This window comes from Convolutriloba macropyga, chromosome 5, assembly GCF_964194025.1.
Source record: "Convolutriloba macropyga chromosome 5, txConMacr16.3, whole genome shotgun sequence".
Taxonomy (NCBI): Eukaryota; Metazoa; Xenacoelomorpha; order Acoela; family Convolutidae; genus Convolutriloba; species Convolutriloba macropyga.
In genome coordinates, this window is record NC_134472.1 from 53688746 (window position 1) to 53710565 (window position 21820).

The window sequence follows — 21820 nt, forward strand, 5'->3', positions numbered from 1 at the left end:
ATAGGAGTTTCACAATCAATACACGATCTAGTTTTTCACCAAAAAATGTGCCGTTTAAAATAAAATGGAACGTCTTCAAAAATTTCTGGGAAGATAAGTGTAGTACAATTTGAAAGACCGACACAAAAAAACACAAACACTCATAACACAAACAAACACCAACAAACAGATACAAAGCCCAACACAAAAGAACTTATTTTTAATTTTTTGTTGCAATTGGTCAATAGTCAAAGTTCGTCACCGTTCATTCATGTCTTGATTGTTTTTTCTAGAAAACTTTGTGTGGACTTCTTCATGCAATTGTATCGGTAGCCGTAAAGTTGACACCAAAATCTGAAATTAATTTTTGAAGACTGAAATATTTTGTATTTTTTGTATTAGCATAATACGAAAATAAGTTTTTCAAAGTGTCAGAGTCGTGTTGTGAGCGAAAATTAAACATACTGTTTCGTTATTGGACATTTTAAAACCGCAATACGTAGCAATTATTATGTATTCTATCTATTTTTTCCTCACTTCTGACATTTTTTGCAAGCTGCCTCTGTTTGGAATTAACATTTATTTGAAGTATCCCTCCGACACTAATCTTTTTTCCCTCTATCTTCTACACACACATGCAACACATATTGAAAAAAAAACCGCACATTCATGCGCACACCCAAAAGTGCGCGCAGACAAACACAAATACAAACATCGCCACCAAAATAAATTTTAAATTTTCTGATTGGCATGTGATCGGCACACAAATTTTCTTACCGTTTATGTCTTGAATGTTTTTTTGTGCAAATAGGTGTGGACTTTTTGAGGCAATTGTGTCGGTGATCGCCAAATTAACAATAAATTCTGAAATGAATATTCCGAAGATTTTCGAAAAAATTATTTGTTTCGTCAGCATAATCGGCCTATTCGTTTTTTTTAAATGTTGCAGATGTGTTTTAGCTAGATTTAATAAAAACACAGTTTCGGTATTGAATATATATTTCAAACCGCACTTTTTAGTAAATTTTAAGTTCTTTTTCTAAGTTCTTTTTTTTCTGGCTCTTTTTGAACGCTGCCTGTAGTTAAGGGAGTGTTAAAAGCTCTTTTTAAGGCTAGTATTTAGTAGTATTGAAGAGCAATGGTTATCAATAAATTTTACCTTTTGGTCCTTTCATTCTGTTACCTGACAACATTTTAAAGAGGTAGGATTTTTTAATAATTTTTATGTGAACTGAAAAGGAAAAGAAAATTTTTTCTAAAAATTTTACAATAGGAGTTTCACAATCAATACACGATCTAGTTTTTCACCAAAAAATGTGCCGTTTAAAATAAAATGGAACGTCTTCAAAAATTTCTGGGAAGATAAGTGTAGTACAATTTGAAAGACCGACACAAAAAAACACAAACACTCATAACACAAACAAACACCAACAAACAGATACAAAGCCCAACACAAAAGAACTTATTTTTAATTTTTTGTTGCAATTGGTCAATAGTCAAAGTTCGTCACCGTTCTTTCATGTCTTGATTGTTTTTTCTAGAAAACTTTGTGTGGACTTCTTCATGCAATTGTATCGGTAGCCGTAAAGTTGACACCAAAATCTGAAATTAATTTTTGAAGACTGAAATATTTTGTATTTTTTGTATTAGCATAATACGAAAATAAGTTTTTCAAAGTGTCAGAGTCGTGTTGTGAGCGAAAATTAAACATACTGTTTCGTTATTGGACATTTTAAAACCGCAATACGTAGCAATTATTATGTATTCTATCTATTTTTTCCTCACTTCTGACATTTTTTGCAAGCTGCCTCTGTTTGGAATTAACATTTATTTGAAGTATCCCTCCGACACTAATCTTTTTTCCCTCTATCTTCTACACACACATGCAACACATATTGAAAAAAAAACCGCACATTCATGCGCACACCCAAAAGTGCGCGCAGACAAACACAAATACAAACATCGCCACCAAAATAAATTTTAAATTTTCTGATTGGCATGTGATCGGCACACAAATTTTCTTACCGTTTATGTCTTGAATGTTTTTTTGTGCAAATAGGTGTGGACTTTTTGAGGCAATTGTGTCGGTGATCGCCAAATTAACAATAAATTCTGAAATGAATATTCCGAAGATTTTCGAAAAAATTATTTGTTTCGTCAGCATAATCGGCCTATTCGTTTTTTTTAAATGTTGCAGATGTGTTTTAGCTAGATTTAATAAAAACACAGTTTCGGTATTGAATATATATTTCAAACCGCACTTTTTAGTAAATTTTAAGTTCTTTTTCTAAGTTCTTTTTTTTCTGGCTCTTTTTGAACGCTGCCTGTAGTTAAGGGAGTGTTAAAAGCTCTTTTTAAGGCTAGTATTTAGTAGTATTGAAGAGCAATGGTTATCAATAAATTTTACCTTTTGGTCCTTTCATTCTGTTACCTGACAACATTTTAAAGAGGTAGGATTTTTTAATAATTTTTATGTGAACTGAAAAGGAAAAGAAAATTTTTTCTAAAAATTTTACAATAGGAGTTTCACAATCAATACACGATCTAGTTTTTCACCAAAAAAATGTGCCGTTTAAAATAAAATGGAACGTTCTCAAAAATTTCTGGGAAGATAAGTGTGGTACAATTTGAAAGACAGACACAAAAAAACACACAAACACTCATAACACAATCAAACACCAACAAACAGATACAAAGCCCAACACAAAAGAACTTATTTTTAATTTTTTGTTGCAATTGGTCAATAGTCAAAGTTCGTCACCGTTCATTCATGTCTTGATTGTTTTTTCTAGAAAACTTTGTGTGGACTTCTTCATGCAATTGTATCGGTAGCCGTAAAGTTGACACCAAAATCTGAAATTAATTTTTGAAGACTGAAATGTTTTGTATTTTTTGTATTAGCATAATACGAAAATAAGTTTTTCAAAGTGTCAGAGTCGTGTTATCAGCGAAAATTAAAAATACTGTTTCGTTATTGGACATTTTAAAACCGCAATACGTAGCAATTATTATGTATTCTATCTATTTTTTCCTCACTTCTGACATTTTTTGCAAGCTGCCTCTGTTTGGATCTAACATTTATTTGAAGTATCCCTCCGACACTAATCTTTTTTCCTTCTATCTTCTACACACACATGCAACACATATTGAAAAAAAACCGCACATTCATGCACACACCCAAAAGCGCGCGCAGACAAACACAAATACAAACATCGCCACCAAAATAAATTTTAAATTTTCTGATTGGCATGTGATTGGCACACAAATTTTCTTACCGTTTATGTCTTGAATGTTTTTTTGTGCAAATAGGTGTGGACTTTTTGAGGCAATTGTGTCGGTGATCGCCAAATTAACAATAAATTCTGAAATGAATATTCCGAAGATTTTCGAAAAAATTATTTGTTTCTTCAGCATAATCGGCCTATTCGTTTCCTAAAAATGTTGCAGATGTGTTTTAGCTAGATTAAATAAAGACACAGTTTCGGTATTGAATATATATTTCAAACCGCACTTTTTGGTGAATTTTAAGTTCTTTTTCTAAGTTCTGAATTTTTTGTGGCTCTTGTAGTTAAGGTACGCTGCCTGTAGTTAAGGGTGTGTTAAAAGCTCTTTTTAAGGCTAGTATTTAGTAGCATTGAAGAGCAATGGTTATCAGTAAATTTTACGTTATCAGTAAATTTTATATATTTCAAACCGCACTTTTTGGTGAATTTTAAGTTCTTTTTCTAAGTTCTGATTTTTTTGTGGCTCTTGTAGTTAAGGTACGCTGCCTGTAGATAAGGGTGTGTTAAAAGCTCTTTTTAAGGCTAGTATTTAGTAGCATTGAAGAGCAATGGTTATCAGTAAATTTTACGTTTTGGTCCTTTCATTCTTTTACCTGACAACATATTAAAGAAGTAGGATTTTTTAAATAATTTTTATGTGAACTGAAAAGGAAAAGAAAATTTCTTCTAAAAATTTTACAATAGGAGTTTCACAATCAATACACGATCTAGTTTTTCACTTACAAAAATTCCCAAAGAATGGAAAAGAGCAGCTCGAAAATTTTCAAAATTCAGAAGTGCAATTTTTTCAAAAACTTATGAACATTTGTATTATGTTTTCCAACCTGACAATCTATAGGCTCTCAGATTCAACTGTCTTTCATTATAATAGGGGAGAATAGTCTACTATCTGCTCTGACAAGATAAAGAAAGCGAATAAAAGTTTCAGTTTTACATTTTCAATGTCAATTATTTTTCCTATTTGGAGAGCTCTAAATTTCCTGAAGTCTTCATTTTGCCTGGTAAACTTTCGGTACAGAGAAAAAAAATGTTTCGTACACTAGTTTTCAACCAGCAGAAAACAGAGAGATATATGAAAAAGTTTCTTTATTAAAATTTTGAGAGAAAAATTGCAGAAGTAATTGTTTTTGCCTGAAGTTTTTAATTTTCCAGAAAAATTTTCGATAGAGAAAAAAATTATTTCGTACAATAGTTTTTAACCAGCAGAATTCAGAGAGAGGGATAAAAAAATTCAAAAGAATTTTTGAAAAAACAATAACTGTTTGGAAATTGTTGGTCAAATAGTTTAAATTGTTAATGCGTAAACAAAAAGGGATAAATTTACTAAGAAAAAACGCCAGCCTTACAAACCAAACTATGTTATTAAATACGATTGTCTTCATTTTTATTATCTGTTCCAATGAATTAAAGATTCTTTGGATTGGAACTTGCAATCGACAATTGGATTAGGGGCAATTATTTTTGGCTTCCATCTAATTCACTCCCTTATTTGTTTTTGAGTTCTGTTATATCTCAGCTATAATTAGTCTTCGCCAAAAGTTTGTCGCCCCGCCCCTGCCCTTAATAAAAATCTGCTTGTTCGCAACTGTAACTTTTTTGCATTAATTGTTCTCGAAAAATTTGTGTTTTCTAGACATTGAGAAGTGTCACTTGGACCAACTTTTTGCGCAAAAGGCTACTTAATATTTTACAATGTTTATCCAGTAATTTTGGGATCAGCTTCTTTCGTTTACTGCTTATATCTTTTTTACAGGAAAATTCTCATTCCTTAAAAAGTAAACGTTAAAACAAAGAAAAATAGTTTTTAATTGGAAATCTACAAAAATAATGAATCTTTGATTTATAATGTTGCTGGTTCAATTTTCTGGGCTGTTTTAATTGTTCACTAGCGTGCTTCAAAGATTTAGCAGCATAAGATTACTGAGCGTTAATGCTGTTTTTTGAATAAACGTCTCTTTTGTCCTTAGATTTTATTGAAAGCTCAACGGTAATATTATTGGCTGTGACTTTTTTCACTCCAAAGTTTTTGCTTTCGTTCTCGCTTTCTTTGAAGCAGCTTACCGTTAATTTATCGTCTTTCAGCTGAATTTATTGATGTTGTTTTCCTTAGCTTTAACATTAACTCACTTTTCAACTTTTTTTGAATTTTTGTTTGAGCCCTAATCGATGCTGACGCAGTCAATAGCTGCTTTTTCCCGCAGACTGTGGGTTATGTTAAAAAAATAATTTAGTGTACATGTGTTTCTGCGATGACCTAATTTTCTTATGCATCTTAATTTATCGAACACAGATGCGGGAAAACTGAGTGGATTAAAAGTAAAAGAAGTCGATAAGTATTATGAATAGTAGAGAATTTAACTAACATCGGTTGGTTGAGTTACATACGTTATTTCAGAATATGATCCTGATGTTTGGTTGAGGCGGTCTAATTAGCCTCAACATTTGGGCGAGCTTTATTAATGCGTATCTGATTTCAATTTCACCACTTATTTGCTTTGCTTTTCTCTTCATAACCATCACAGAAGGTCAAGTTACACGCAACCTTGATTTCGCTGCTCTTACCAAGCTTTGCAAAATATCAATTCTGTAAATACGTCTTATCTATACAAGTTGCAGAGTTGCAGTAACTAATTTAACAAATGTTACCCGAGGTTTCTCCAAAACTTAATTGGATTACATACGGTTTAATTGACATTAGTGCTCTTCGTGGCTTAGTATCAGTTTGGAATGTGCAGGTATTGCTACGCCTATGATTGATTATGGAGGGTTTAGTGACGCCTGCGAATGTGTTTCATGGCTCCACCATTGAACTAACAAATTATTCATTTAATCAGAATTTCTTCATTAAAGTACCCACCGCTTTCTAATTTGGGCTTATACACGCTTCGTTGGTTATCGCCATTTCTTCACTGAATTGCCATTTAGTATTTGCTTAATTTTCCTCTTTGCTTGAAATTGAGAGTTATTATAAGGAAAATTTTCCCAAAATAGACTTTGTGTAGTTACGTTATTGTACAAGATTACTTACTTCAATTTAAATTTAAAAAAATGTCAACCTGAATTAAACTTTCATCTGGTCGAAAATTGCAACAGACTATGCTGTAAAAGCTTGAAAGTTGAGTTGTAATTGAAATAGCAATCTAAGTGTGTCTGACTGATACTGAAACATTGATTAAATGACGTCACCGTCATCATCACAAGCAGTGTTGACGTCACCCGGTGACAAAGCTGCGAGGGAAGAAGGACAATTAGTGACGTCAGAGGGGAAGCAGAAGACGATGAGGAGAGTAGGCAAGTGGTATTTTGGAGGTGTGGCATCCTCAATGGCTGCTTGTTGCACACACCCGCTTGACTTGGTGAAAGTGAGGAACTAATTGCTTCACAGTCATGTTAAAGGGGGCGTAGTATTTTTTGGCGAAAACTCGCATAGGCGAAACAAAATTTTGTAGGCATTAGCTGAAAAATCTGAATTAAGTTTTGTGGAAATTGGGCGAACACCAATTGAAACACTTGAGGTACAGCAATATCTGATTGGTAATATAATTTAGTCCAGCGACTAACAATTGTCTTCATAGAACAATAGATTACAAAAGCGATCGATTTTTTGCATTTTTACTATGTAATTTAACTCCAACCGTCCTATTTTTGCGGGCCAATTTTCAAACGGTTTCAAGCTATTGATAAACAATTTTATCGAAGAAAAGGTTTTACGATGTAAAAGTTTTATGAAGTAAAATTTATTTTTTGACGCAACTTTACTTCAGTTTGTGATCAAATTTCGAAAACAATTTTTACACCATTGATCCCCTATGGGAGTGGCATTACCTAACTCAGAGAATATGCAATGCGATTGAGATAATACGCAAAGGTAACTTACAGATAAACAAATGTGAAGTTGACGACATCCATCCAAGTTTCTTAAGAAAAAAGGTACCACGAAATTGCAGCATATTCATATCTTTCCTATATAAGAGAGAACATGATTGAATTTGGAGTAAATTGCGTCAAAAATTTAACTTTCGCTTCGTTAAACAAGGGGGTGCTCAGCGGACGTTCGATATAGAATATTTTTTTCGCTTGGTTTAGTGATTTGACTTTTCGAATAACTTCTTTTGTTTTTATTGATCTGAGTTGCTCTTTCACAATATTAGGCAGCTGAACTGAATCAGTGACATTTCTGCTATATGTCAACTCAAGTGGGCTGCAGTTGGTTTCGTGCTGCCAGCTTAGTAGCTGTTTCAAATAGACAATAACATCATTTGAAGCCCCTTAGTGATTTCTCCCAGTCCTTGCTACTGTTCAGCTTCGAATTTCGAAGCCTTAAAACAGTTTTTTTAATTTAGTAAGGTTTGTGACGTCATAGAATTACTGAGCAATACTGAGTAGATCTGTAGCAGTCTTTGGCAACTCAGTGGGAGATTTAACGACATTTCGTGCTTGATCATGAGGGCAATTTGTTTTTTTTTTGCTAATCAACATCAGCTTGATTCCTGCTCTGAATTAGCTCTCATTCACTATTGACGTTTATTCCATGAAGTGTCAAATTGAAGCCTGACGTTGGCTTTAATGTGTTGCTGTTAAAATCTATATATGTATATACAAATGTTTAGTCGATGCAAGCTAGCTGGAGGCACTAATAATAATAATTGAACGTTAGTTGAGCAAGCTATCTTTTTATCATGTTTATTCCCCCTGGTTGAAATTAAAATATTCTTCCACTGAGAATTTAAGCGAGCACTTTGCTTTTGTTAATAGCCGCGTCCTCAATTCTAGGCAGCTATTATAGCGCTCCTAAATTTTTATAATTCAAAGAATTTGAATTGTATTGGGGCGCTCTGTTTTTAAGATTTGTTCACACATTTTTCAATGACTTTGATCTTTCAAAACGGGATAAACAGGTAAAGCCCAGCGGGCATTAAGTTTCATTAGAGGCCCAAAGTGGACGTTAGTATTCTTTCAAGTGCTTAGAGTGGTGCAGCTGCTGGGATGGCATCAATTTAAGGTTAAAAGGTCATTTTTAGGAGTTTTTGGTCTCAAAATGGTGCAATTTTCCTTGTTTTTTGTGATTTTTTTTTAGTTTTTTTGTTTGATTAGTCTTAGCTTGAAGTTTTTAAAAGTTAATGAAGGCGTTTTGCGAGACAAAAAGAAAAAGCATTTTATGAGCTATATGTTTTGGTACTACAAACACAAACACGCAAAATGATATTAATTTTTGCAATTTTTTTCAAGTTTTTTTTAAAAATGTTTGATTTTTTGAGTTTTTCCAGCTTTAGGGACCCGGGAATTTGCTTTACGGTTTGATAATAGGCCACTGTATGGTTTCTTGTGACAGTGGATTGCTTTTCAACATTTTAATGTCTCGAATTTTAGCATTTTTTTAAAATGAAATCTGCAGTTTTTTTTCAAGATTTCCTAAAGTTTTTGTCAATTTTTGATATTTTTCCATTTTCAAGTGTCAGGAAATCTATTCCACGGTCTGAAAAAAAGTTACTGCATGCTTGTTAGCTTCAATGGATTTGTTTTCAACAATTTAACTTTTCGAATTTCGAAAAATTCCGATAAAATTTGCAATTTTTTAAAGTTTTTCAAAACATTTGTCTTTTATTCTTGCCTAAGTAGCCAGATAACCTCATACAAAGTTTGATAGTATTTTATTAAATAGGTGCTAGGAGGCAACAGAATGGTTTTCGGCATTTTAATAGAACGAATTTCTTTTTGAAAATTGAAATTTTTTATGAAAATTATTGCCTATCGATCTTCGGACCAATCAATTTTTTAAGGCTTGTAACTGGGTTACTGGATAGCCTCTAGAGACACTGAAATGGTTCTGAAGATAATAATATCACGGTTTTCAGCAGCATTTCATTAAAATTTGCAATTGATTTCATTTTTTAAATAATTTTGGTCTTTTTCGAGTTAATCGATCTTCAATGGCCAATAAATTTTTTCAGGTCTTGCAGATAGAATAATGCAGCAATTTCAGAAAAAAATGATTTTGAACTTATTTTTGAAATAGGTATCTTTGAAGGTATGAAGTTTTGCCTTGGGGTTAAAAGCTTCAAAGTTTTAGCATTGATTATTTTTTTGTTTAATTTGTTTGATTGTTTGTATCTCAATTTTTTTAGATGATTTTGTTCGTGTTTTGGCTGGCATTGTTCAATTGACCTTCTGGTCAGGTAGAGTACTTCTAAGTTTTTCATTGAATTCTTTGAATTGTATTTCAGGACATGTCCTGCTATGTTTTTACAATTCCAAGAATTTGAATTGTATTGGGGCGCTGTCTTTTTTTTAAGATCTGTTCACACATTTTCATGATTTTTGAAGTCAAATTGGAGTAGTGATTTTGGTCACGACGAAACAGGAAATGGAGCGAAAAAGCGAGTGGTTTTGCGGTGTGAATTTTTTTCGCTCTAATTTTAAAGTAGATTGAGAAATCGGTGTTTGAACAAAAATTCGGTTTCTCCGTAGTTGTTTTTTGTTCACATGCGGCAATTTCACTCTGATTTTTACTGTTTTTTCGATTTTTTGGATAGTCTTTTTTTCTAAATGGTTTTCACAATCCATTCACAGCTCATTTTAGGCCTAGTTTTTTGTTCGAATTAAATTTTTTTTTCTCGCTAGTTGGTTTTTTTTGTTCACATGCGGCATTTTAACATTGATTTTTTGTTTTTTTCTTATTTTTTGATCTGATTTTTTAAAAATGATTTTCTCAATTCACTCATAGTCCATTCTAGGTCTAGTTTTTCTGTTAGTCAATGAAAATTCTTTGAATTGTAGGTCAGGACTTGTCCTGCTATGTTTTTTACTTCGTCTAACAGATTTTTGTTTTGTCTTACCGTGACTTCTTGGAATTGACTTTTTCAATGACACACCTCACTAAAAAAATGACTTCTGAGCTCACTTATGAAACTTTAATTTTTATGAACATTTACTTATTCAAGGTCAATAATGTGCATCTAAGTAGTGCCAAACATATGTCCTAATTCTTGATTATTAGAGTCTTGAGTTTTTGATTTCGATTATTAATTTTGGGATCTTTTCCGTTTGTACCCCCGCCCCCCAAATATTGCACGTGCATCTGGGGGTGCAAATAATATGCGCCCACTAAGCTGAGGGGGGCAGAAACGGAAAAGTTCCTAATTGTGAAAAGCCCTAATAGGGCTTTCTCCTTATAAAGCTTATGTGTCTCAAAAATGACAGTCCGAAGCTAACCCAAAAAGTCTAGTGGTCTATTAAAGGACTGGTGGTCGATCTGTCTATTTTATTTCTATAGTTGTTTCAATTCATGTAACGCCACAGGCGTCTATCGCGGCTATTTTCCGGCAATCTGCCGGCTATGTTTTTGATGTTGAATGATTTCAATACTAATATTTGCTTTTTGTAGAAGTTGAATTTGCTTTTCTGAAGTTGCTTGAGGCCCTTTTTTGTAGCCCCGAAGTTAACAATTTTAATGGTAAACTTTATAGGCTGATGGCCAACCAGTTGACGCCATTAGTTGGTGCTTGCTCTCTATGATGGGTTAGAATTGTTGTACAAGTGTCAATAGATTTGTGCGCCGACAGATCTTGCTTCTAATTAGTAGAGCTTTCATTATTGCCGGAACAACGGTTGAATTACGGCTCAGTTCACAAATTTGAAATAATGACTTGAACTAACATATGTTCGTTTCAAGGGAAAGAAGTTTTTTTCCAAGTTAAAGCACATTTACATCAATGCAAATTTAGGTTAAGCATTTGCAACCTGTTTGGAAATAATCTGTTTGAGGCAGTTAAACATTTAAAGGGAAACAAACATATAATGCGAAGTAAATAAAGTTCAAATTGTGTTCATTCGGCGAGGCTTTCGTGTTGAGTTGCGAGAACGTGGTGTGATGTTGCAGAATACACTCGTATCTTCGTCATGACTGTATTTGAATTCTGGATTTGGCTCGGTATGGTATCGATAGTCGAACCGTTTTCTAAAAGGACATGTAATTCTGTCTTGTAGATGGTCAGAAATAATATCCGATTCGTACAAAATAATGCTTGAAAAGAAAGACCCAACAAGAGTCTCTTCAATAGTGTTGACATCTAGATTCTACATTTTGAATAAACGGGACATTTTTAGACTTTTCAGGCGCAGCTGAATATTGCAGCTTAATTTATATATAAACTATGGTTAGGAAGTAGAGTTTATTTTGCGTTCTTAGTCTGATCAAATGGAAAGTAAACTTTTGGTGCTTTTTGCTTAGAACGAAATTTTTCTCCATTCTTTGTCCAGTAAACCCTTATTTTTTTCTTAGGCGTTCAATATGATGATAGTCGTAATTCAGTGCAAAAATTATGTGCAGATTGATAACATTGCTGAAAGTTGAAAATTTTGACAACTTTAACGACAGAGGTTTAGGTTTTTTTCGTTGTCTGCAGACTCAAAGTGCGTTCAGGATGTGTCATTGCATAGATTTTTGAACACTAACGTCCTGATAGCCAAGTTCATTCCTGGATTACTTAAACTTTTTGATGGCGGACAATTGGCACTTTATGAAAGCTTTTGCGTGAAAATAAGTGTCAAAGGGTTTGCTATTTTGCACAATGCACAATTAAATGACGCTGTCAGCCTTCAATGACAATTATTTAGGTGCTCTCCTTTTTTGCGATTCAAAGATTTTGAATTTTATTGGGTGCTGTCTTTTCTGTTCACACTTTTTTCGGCTTGTTGATGTCAATGAGAAGTTAAATTAGAGTTGTGATTTTAGCCACGCTATAGTAAAGGGAGCGAAAAGCGAGTAGTTTTGAGGCGTGAAAACGTTTTTAACTGCTTTTCAAATGGAATGAGAGAAGTTTGTGAACAATTTTTCGGTTTTTAAATTGTTTTTTGGTCGAACGCATTCCAGCCCCTCATCTTAATGGTCATATAACCCCTTCCCCCAATTATGTTATTTATACCATAATGTGGAACTTTAAATTTCTTGGGCTCTGTAAAGGGAAAGACCTTTTTTCAAGTGCGGCCATTTGACTGTGTTCTGTTTTCAGTTTGATATTTTAACAGGATTGTTTTTAATTGTCAGCACATGTGGTCAAATGGTGCATATTTTTAATTCTTGAATTCGTCAAAAGGCAGGTAGAGGTTTCTATGCTAGAATGTATTAATCAAGTTTTGAGTTTTGCCCGTTTTCATAGTTCTTGCTGCATTATCATGTAATGTCATTAGCGACAGATCTTGTTGGCACTCTAATAAGACATTTTTGAAGACATTAAATATTTCATATGTTCTATTTCATATGGACTTTTTAACGACCTTGTTGATCTTCTTTTTCATTTAATATCAGATTTTTTTGTTTTGGCCGTTTTTATAATTTTGTTGCCCTATCACTTACTGTCATTAATGGCAGGGTTTACTGGCTCTGATGAAACAAAGTTGAAGCCTTTTAACGAGTCTCACTCATATTTAATTTTCTCAAGGGCTTTAACTCTTGTTTTCCGGTTTTGATAGTTTTTATTATTGTCCTATCCTGCAATATCATTAATCCCAGGTTCCTTGCATCTCTGATGAGGCTTAATTTAATTAAGTTGTTAATGATGGTTTTTAATTAATTGAGTTTTAACAACTTTGTCACTTCTTTCAGAGGTTATTAGTAATTTTTGTTTAGTTTTGCCACTTTTACATTCTGTAACCCCTGTCAAGTAATCTTTACAATGAAAATTTTCCTTGTCTCTCTTAATTCATTTAAATAGATCTTTTATATGTTTTTATTTCAAGTATAAATGTGTAAGATTTTTAACGGATGATTTGCTCAAAAGGTTCCCAGGTATTTTTTCCATTATTGCTTGCTTTTTGTTTTTTTCTTGTTACTTAGTATCACCATTGATAGGTGTTATAGACTTTCTGATTTTTCAAAAATTTTAACGTTTTACAATTTCATTTATCTGATCATATCTTTCTTTTGATTTGTCTTTTGTTTCAGCTGTGCTTGTTAATCTGTTTGCTTTTAGTTTCCTAATGTTTTTTTGGCAGTTCTCATTGGATTTCTATTGTATCTATTCGTCGGATCTACCTTGCAAGTACTGTTTTTTTTTTACTTTGAGACCATTAGTTTTAAAAAATTGAGCTTTGATTTTGAGTGATAGTTTAGTTAGTTTTTGTTTGTCAGTAGTTAGTTTGTTTGAAGTCCTATATTGTAAACGTTTACTTTTAATTAACTGTTATTGGTTCTGATTACTTTGATAACTTTTACTTTGATAATTTTTTCTGATTACTTTTAAAAAATGAGTTTTTTATATCGTTTTATTTCCTTTCTGTTTATGCTCTGTTGATTATCAAAGGCTGTTCTTTCTTTGTTTTGTTTGGTTTTGGCTTTGCTCTTTTGACCATTGAACAAGTCTGTTCCTCTAATGAAGCTGATAGTCCGGTGTTGAGTTGAGTTCTTGGGGTTGAAATTCAGGACTTGTTCTATGTTTCTTTTGAGATCTGTTTGCGTTTTTACATGATATCTGAAGTTAAATTTCAGCGCTGATGTTGGTTGCGCTGAAACAGTGATGGGATATAAAATTTGAGATGTTTTACGTTGTTCAACTTTTTCACTTGTATTTCAAGTTAAACCTGGTATCTTTTTGAACGGTATTCCAACTAAAAATTTTCTTTCGATAGTGGTTTTTGTTAAGACTCGGCAATTTGACATTTTTGCTGATTTTTGGGCTTTTGTTGTTTTTTAAAATGATTTATGTTATCTAATCGTAGACATTTCTAGGTGTTGTCCTTTTTAGTTAATAATTCTTTTTTGAATTTTAATTGGGAATTTTTGCCTTTTGCATGTCACAAATTTCAGTTTAACTTGTGACCCACTTCTCAATATTCCAACTGACTTGAATTCAGAATTCATTCGAATTAACGCTGATACATTCAAGGTCAAAATGTGAAATCAGTTAAAGTGGGATACGCCAATAAAGCCTGGGGACAACAATCTATTGCTTAAATGCGTAGCGAAAATGGAGTCGCTGTTGTGTGATGTTTTTTGTATAAAGAGGTGGTAATGTATGAAGAAATTTTTAAGTTGTCAGTCAATGTGATAGCTGATGACTTGAAATAGCCAACTCACTAGCCTGTATGAGCAGACGTATCTGTCAGATATTATAGGTGAGCCAGAAATAACCGTAAGAGTTCCGTAAATAATTTTTATTCCGATGTAGGACCTTTTATTAATTGGCAAGTTGTTGGCGTCACATTTGGTTTTGATTTTGTAGTTTTTTGGGTATATGGAGGATTTTTTTCGTTAGTTAATGAAAATTTGTTGTTTTATTTTGGAACATCTTCCATTTCGGAACCAATTTTTTTTCAAACTCTGACTTGCTCAGTCAATATTTCAACCGACTGGAATTTATAATTCATTCGGCAAGTTTAATCTGATACCTTCAAGCTCTTATTTGGTGGCGTGGAAACTGTTTCGAGAGAGGGACTCAGATTTTTGAAAATTTTTAAAAAAATTCTCCATGCTGAAAATATCTAATTGGAGGCTTTTTGGGGGCAGTTATTAGAGGCAATGCGTAGTTTGAAGAAATTTTACGAATCATGTTCACAAAGACATCAACTTACACAAAAAAACTATCTTGGCTTCATTTCACAATCTGCCAGCTGTTTTTTTGTATCTGATGGATTTAAGTGCTCTCGCAGTAAGTTCGTTTAGATTACAGATTAAATATTTTTGTTTGTAATGCTTAGAAGTCATTAGTTTCGAAGTCTTAAGCTTACTGAAAGCCTTCAAAAACTAAATGTTCTTCTTTGTTTTTTCGGTGTATCAATATTAGTTATTTTTTGTTTCACTGCTTTTTTGCCGATTTAATTCAAAAATTTTGGCCATGATGAATTTTTAAAAGTTATATAGTTTTGTGTAAGCGTGTTTTGTGTTAACAATATTTCGAGCAGTTTTTGAGTCCAATTTTACAAGCTTTTTTCGTTGATCTCAGGATGGATTTGAGCGATTTTTAATTGATCTCATACGAAGTTTGTGGGAATTATATTAGTCCTGTCGGCCTTTTTTAATGCGATTTTCCGCTTGACCAATTTTTCGTCTGACGCTTATGACTTTTCGTCCTCAAAATCGGGATAAACAGGTAGCGCCCAGTGGGTATTAAGTGCCCGTAAGCTTTTCAGCTTTGTTTCAGCTCAAACTGTTTTGGAGACTTATATTGTGAAGGGCGGTTCTTAGAGGTTGACGACACCCCCAGTTAACCCCCCCCCCCTGATTGCCCACCACCCCCCACACCACGCTGCCCCCCCCCACCCCACTGTTGACCCCCCTCCCCATCAACCCCCTGGTGCACCCTTCCCCCTCCCGTGGCTACGTTCGAACAATCGATCGCTAAAAACACGCAATTTTATACTAATTTTCGCAATTTTTTTTAAGCTTTTTGAAAATTATTGTCATTTTTTGAGTTCTCTCAGCCCTAGGTGTCAATGAGCCTCCTCTAGTGTTTCATAATTGTTTAATGCATAGTTTTTAGTGGTGATGGAATGATTTCAAGATTTTAACATCACAAATTTTAGCGTTTTTTTTTTGACGAAACGTGCAATTTTTTTACATTTGTTTTTCATTATTCACGTCTTCCCAGACGCCGGGGTCAGAACATGTCTTTAAGAGTTTGATAATAAGTTACTGAAAAAATTTTATTTGCTATGGAGTAGCTTTAATTTTTTTATATGACAAATTTTAGCGACAAAATTTACAGTTTTTGAAAAAATTTTGTCGGTTTTCAGATTTTCCCAGCCTCAAGAGCCACATAACCTCCCCTAGGGTTTAATTATAGGTTGCTGCACAGTAATAATTTAATATTTTATTAATAGGTTATCAATATTTTAATGACTCCAGCTTAAGCATCTTTTGATAAATTTTATAAATTTTATTTTTTTTTCAAATTTTCGGAAAATTATTGTGTTCCAAATTTATGAATCTCTATGAGCCAGTGAAACTATTTAGAGCTTGAAATAAGGATACTGGATAGTCTCTTCAGACAATGACATGGTTTTGAAGATTTTAATATTATTGAAGTTTAGCAAGATTTTGTCCTTTTCTTGTTCAACAATCTCTACTGGCCAACGAACCTTTTCAAGTCTTGCATATGGGTTAATTGACATAACTCCATAGACAAAAAATAGTTTTTAACATTTTCACTGCAAAATTTGGAAGCTTTCATTTTAAATTTTCCAATAACTTGCAAATTTTAGAAATTGCAAATTTTTAAAATATCAGTTTTTTATTTGATTTATTAACAAGGCTAAAAGCTGCAGAGTCGAATCAAGCTAAAGCTAGGCTCACTAAACTGGGGCTAGCTACTGACGAAGCCAACCGCTCGCCGGTCGTTTGAGAGCAATTTGCCCGACGTTAGTCGGTTATGTTTAAGTTTGCGTTTTTTTCTGCTTTGGATAATGAAAAGAATAATCACCAAAAATGCGATTAAAATGGGAGTGTCTTTTGCGTTTTGCCCTATTTGTTCGTGACTTTTCTCTTTATGTAATCCCTAATTCATTAATCCGTTTAAGACAATTGAAAATTGTTCGCGTGCATTTTGATTGCCTCAAAGGGTTACTAAGAATTGTGGACCTCATGCTCCTAAAAAAAGATTAACCAGAGTATTGAGAAAAAATATTGCTTAATAACAACAATATTGTTGAAATTGGGCAAAGTCCTCTAGATGCAAAATTGTAAATGTAGAAACAGTAATTGTTTGCTGGTATTATTCGGTCTTACATTTAATAAATGGTAGGTATGTATTTGTTGATGTTCTCACTAACCTTATGTCCAATTTTCGATTCACGTCATGGGGATATCGTTGGCCATAGCCGGAGTTGCAACTCATCATTTTGTGAAGTAGGAAAAGCAAGATGGCCATGACGCCTATGGCCACGATTACAATCGTTGCAGTTAATTCGGCTGTAGCTGTGTCTGAGTCTGTCATTATAGCCAAAAGGGTGATGGCTGCTGGGCTAGCCTATCCTTTTATAGAACTACCAGAACCCTTAGTTTTATTCGCAAAGTTGTTTCGGGTCGTATGCAATATGCTGTTCGAATAGTATACCTTGGAGCAGTCTTTTGAGTTTTCGATTTCAACAGCTGGTGTTAAATTTTATCTGAGGAGCTTCTTTTCTAAATCAATTTATAGCAAAATATCAAGCAATTAGATGGTGTGGAGAACTACGGTTAAGAATTCAATCCTGGCTCCAAAAGTTTTTATCTGTCTATGAGCGCAGTCGCGTCACAAAGTAGAAAGTGCCTATTGAGAAGCAGTAGTTGGCGTTAATCCTGTTTCTCAAGAGAAATGAAGCATTGCGGGTCATAACTGCTGAATTGATTAGAATCCAAATGACGCACAGTTTTTTTAATTTCTCAAATTATTCGACAATAAGGCTGCCGTGGAATTTCGAATTGAGCTGTTTTGGAGACTTATGCCCTGTCTTAAGTTTTTTATTCAATTTCTAAAGTCTTTAAACTGAGTTGGTCTCGGAAATTAATTTGAATGGAGCTTAAGATATTAAAGCAATGAAAGTGCATAGCGTCTGACTTCTGAGATAAAAAGTTTCTTTATGTACTCTGCCTTTAATTCATAAAATTTTTTATCATATATTTCAACTCAATTAAGTGGAAGAATTTAATTTGTTTTTTAATCAAACTGTATTCGCCTGAAATCAGTTTCAACTGACATTTTAGTGCCATTGCTCCGCACATGGATATTTCCACCCTCAATAATTATCCCTAAATAGGTATCTGTCAACTTTTGCATTCGATTTGTTTGGGCAACATGCAGAAGAACTTTGAGTTGATCTTCGAACGTACGTCAGTGGAGCTTGACTTCATACTAATGGTTGGCACTTAAAAGTTTGCTAAATTAATTCTATCTTATCGGTGTTTCTGTCATATAATTATGAATCCGTTATCAATAAGTTCGCTACGTTAAATATTGGTATCGAAAGAAATTGTTCTTTACAAAGCTTGACCAGCTTGACCAATGGAAAAATAGATTTTATTTGGTGTAACCCAAAAAAAATATTTTCCCCAGCTGAACTATTAGAAAGACAACACATTCGACAGCTATGTTCAACATTTTCACCAAGAGCAGTTGTTCAGTTACTGTTTATGGTGTTGTTGTTGTTGTTTTAGGTTCATCTCCAGACCATTTCCAGCCAGAAAGAGTCTTTGTCAATGAGTCGCACCTTTGTACATGTTCTCAAAAATGACGGACTGGTTGGACTCTATAATGGTATCAGTGCTTCTCTTCTGCGACAGATGACTTATTCCACTGCCAGATTCGGAATGTACGAGAGTGCCAAAAACTACATCCTCTCAACTGGCCAGGAGATGAACTTAGGTTTGTTGATTTTTTTCCAAAAAATGCTGTATTAATCTGCGATTATTAAAAAAGAAAATTTATTTTGCTATTTCTTGAGCAACACCACACGTTATTGTACAAGAAAAAGAACTGACATATATCCATAGATTCTACTTTACCAACTGCACCAAGTTTAGCATCAATCAAACTTCGTAAGCTTGTCGGTTCCTACCAAAAAAAAGATTTGATTCCATGACAAAACGTTGTTGTACCTTATCAATAAAGTCCTGGATGTATAATCCCATTCAATTTCGTGTATACTATTTACAAATAACACTGCTTGTGCGGAAATTGAATAGCAAAGTAACTTGGGCATCTTGTCTGGTTGCATTAGAGTATATTCTACCTCGTTTTCGAGTTTTTAGTTAATTGAATGGAGGCCAATAGGCCAGGGACTATCTATAATAGCGCTATCTCGAAATTTTTGGCGTACTTGAACTTTTTCAAAATCCGGCCTACTTGCCTGTCGGCTTGCTTGACCGCCACGCTTACCTTTAAGCAGTCACTTGGCGTATTACATTGAACGGTATTACTGGACAGTTAACGAAATATTTATTATTAATGGACACTTTTGCTTGTACTGCTATATTAGCGGATACAAAAGTCATTTTTTTAATAGCCGGAAAGCGATAGCGGCTATTATTGGGGCCATCGTGTTTTTTACAATCCAAGCATTGGATTGTATTGGTGCTCTGTCTTTTTTAATAGCCGCACAGCGATAGCTGGGGCTATTATTGGCCTTCTCTTGGTTTTTTTTACAATTCAAAGAATTTGAATTGTATTGGGGCGCTGTCTTTTTTTTCAAGATCTGTTCACACATTTTCATGTTTTTTGAAGTCAAATTGGAGTAGTGATTTTGGTCACGCCGAAACAGAAAATGGAGCGAAAAAGCGAGTGGTTTTGCGGCGTGAAATTTTTTGGTCTTATTTTAAAGTAGAGTGAGAAAACGGTGTTTGAACAAAAATTCGGTTTCTCGGTAGTTTTTTTTTGTCCACATGTGGCAATTTCACATTTTTACTGTTTTCTGATTTTTACTGTTTTTTCGATTTTTTTGGATCGGTTTTTTTCTAAATGGTTTTTCCAATCCATTCGCAGCTCATTCTAGGCCTAATTTTTTTGTTTGAATTAAATTAAGTTCTCGCTAGTGGTTTGTTTGTTCACATGCGGCATTTTGACATTGATTTTCTGTTTTTTTCTTATTTTTTTATCTGATTTTCTTAAAATGGTTTTCTCAATTGACTCGTAGTCCATTCTAAGTCTCGTTTTTTTATTTAGTCAATGAAAATTCTTTGAATTGTACGTCAGGACTTGTCCTGCTATGTTTTTTTATTTGGTCGTCATGATTTTTTTACGACCATATGACGTCACAGCCACTTTTTGTTCGTTCGTTCATGCAATTTCAACTGAATTGCATGTGTGACGTCATTTTTCGCTCTTAGTGGAGCCAGTTTTCTGTTCATGCGCGTGATTAAATTTTTGGTCACACTTGACTTACCTCAATCTCAAAAATGACTTCCTCACTTTGAAATTGACTTTTATTTACTTTAATTCAAAGAGATATGGTCAAATGGATGTGTGTCACTCTAAATGAAGGTTATTTGAGATCAGCTAATAGAGGCAGCAATAACTTATACAGATTTTTAAACAAAATATAACAGATCAGCCTTCAATGAAAAGACGAATTTTTTGGTCTGTCTTTTTTACTGTTTTTTTAGACTGCCGATCTACGAATCTATTGCGGCTATTTTCTGGCAATCTGCCAGCTATGTTTATAAGATGTTTTCACACGTTTTTTCATGATTTTTGAGCTTTCAAAACGGGATAAACAGGTAAAGCTCAGCGGACGTCAAGTTTCATTAGAGGCCCTAAGGTTTTTTAATAGACTAAATATGGTGAATTCAGCCTTAATAAATAGTATTTATGGAATCCACGTAAATAGAAATAAATACAAATCTTTGTTATCAAACTTTTATTCAGAATCAAAAGTTTTTGCTCATTAAAGGTTTAAATAAGTGTTTTTTTTTGTTGAAGAATTCTTCATTCTTCTCAATCGCTCTCTATAACATCAGTCCTCTTCTCCTTAAGTTTCAAAAATTCTTCCCGTTCCAATCTTCATTGAACTAAATTTTTTATGTTCTCCCCGCTCGTTGGGTGAGACAATATTTACAAAAACGAAGGTCCCCTCTCATTGGGTGACACCTCTTAAAAGACTCGACTCTTCTTGGAGTTCACAATGTTTGCCCAAAATAGAATTTGTCCAGAAATATTGCAAAAGTTGGGGTTACGGGACTCGTGCAAGCAACATTGTAGCCGATCCTCGTACTATCACAACGGAAACCGACTGAGCCAATCTATCAAAAGCGATAGCATGTCCTTGCGACTGATAATTCCTGCTGTCAGCTAACAGAGCTATGCGCTTTAACGCTTTCTTGAGAGTAACTGACAGACCACCCAATGACTCAACAGCAAGAGGAACAAACAAAATTCCTTGTTGAGAGCAATTATTTTTGTGTTTTGCATACTTTTGCTCTTCGGCTGCTCAATCGCGTAACCAGACTTCTGTGCCGCATGATTTATAATGTTTGGTTGCAGTGGAGAAGTTACGGTGACGTCTAGAGCAGCTGGACGACCTGATTTCCATGAAGGCAGAAATATGTCGCCAGGGCGAGAACTGTTTCCTGCATTAAGGTTCCGTTTTTCGATTACTGGGGGAAAAGTTAGCTGCTGTATATGGACTTCTTATTTATGGTGGAACAACGTTAAATAAGCTTCAAAAAATTGAACGGTTACAAAAGAAATTTTTGAGAATTGTCTTTAGAAGGAAACCCAGTGACTCCATCTTTGATACTTTATTCGAGTTCAAAATTTTGACAATTTGTGAATTATACATAAAACATCTGCTTTCATTCAGCTTTAAATCATACTTTGGGTTACATTCAAACAAAATGATGAGATTTTTACCGAAAATCAAAATTTTTTGTACAATACTCGCTCGAAAACCACTCGCATTATACAAACAAAAACGTCAAAAAGAATTTCATTCGGACATCTCTGGGTTATCGCGGTAGAATTTTGATAAATTTTCTGAAACAAAAAATTCTACCTCAGCTTGAACAAGAGACCATGTCCTGTATAAAAGTTAAAAATCTGGTCAATGCACTTCAATATAGCTTGATCATTCAAAACGATACGTTAAAAAAA

General features: G+C 33.8%; 2 protein-coding genes across 2 annotated transcripts in view; one reads left to right on the forward strand and one right to left on the reverse strand.

Annotated features, from left to right (window-relative positions):
• The first annotated feature begins 5645 nt into the window (after window positions 1-5645).
• LOC142339471 (mitochondrial dicarboxylate carrier-like) overlaps window positions 5646-21820 on the forward strand; it is a 34096-nt gene continuing 17921 nt past the window's right edge. Inside the window, exons 1-2 of the mRNA XM_075389514.1 lie at window positions 5646-6625; window positions 18391-18598. Of these exons, the coding sequence (XP_075245629.1) occupies window positions 6440-6625; window positions 18391-18598 (394 nt within the window). The 5' untranslated portion in view covers window positions 5646-6439. The remainder of the gene's footprint in view (window positions 6626-18390; window positions 18599-21820) is intronic.
• Window positions 11005-17466, reverse strand: LOC142339470 (uncharacterized). Its single transcript, XM_075389512.1, has 2 exons — window positions 17028-17466; window positions 11005-11220 (listed from the first exon to the last, which is right to left on the reverse strand). The coding sequence occupies exons 1-2, from the start codon at window positions 17189-17191 to the stop codon at window positions 11079-11081; spliced, it is 306 nt and encodes a 101-aa protein (XP_075245627.1). The 5' UTR covers window positions 17192-17466; the 3' UTR covers window positions 11005-11078.

Bases quoted from the DNA above. Each gene is read 5' to 3' on its own strand.
- LOC142339470 (XM_075389512.1), bottom strand. From the start codon at position 17,191: ATGACAGACTCAGACACAGCTACAGCCGAATTAACTGCAACGATTGTA. The intron at 11,221-17,027 runs GTTAGTGAGAAC...ATGTCCTTTTAG, and splicing joins AATCGAAAATTGGACATAAG to AAAACGGTTCGACTATCGAT.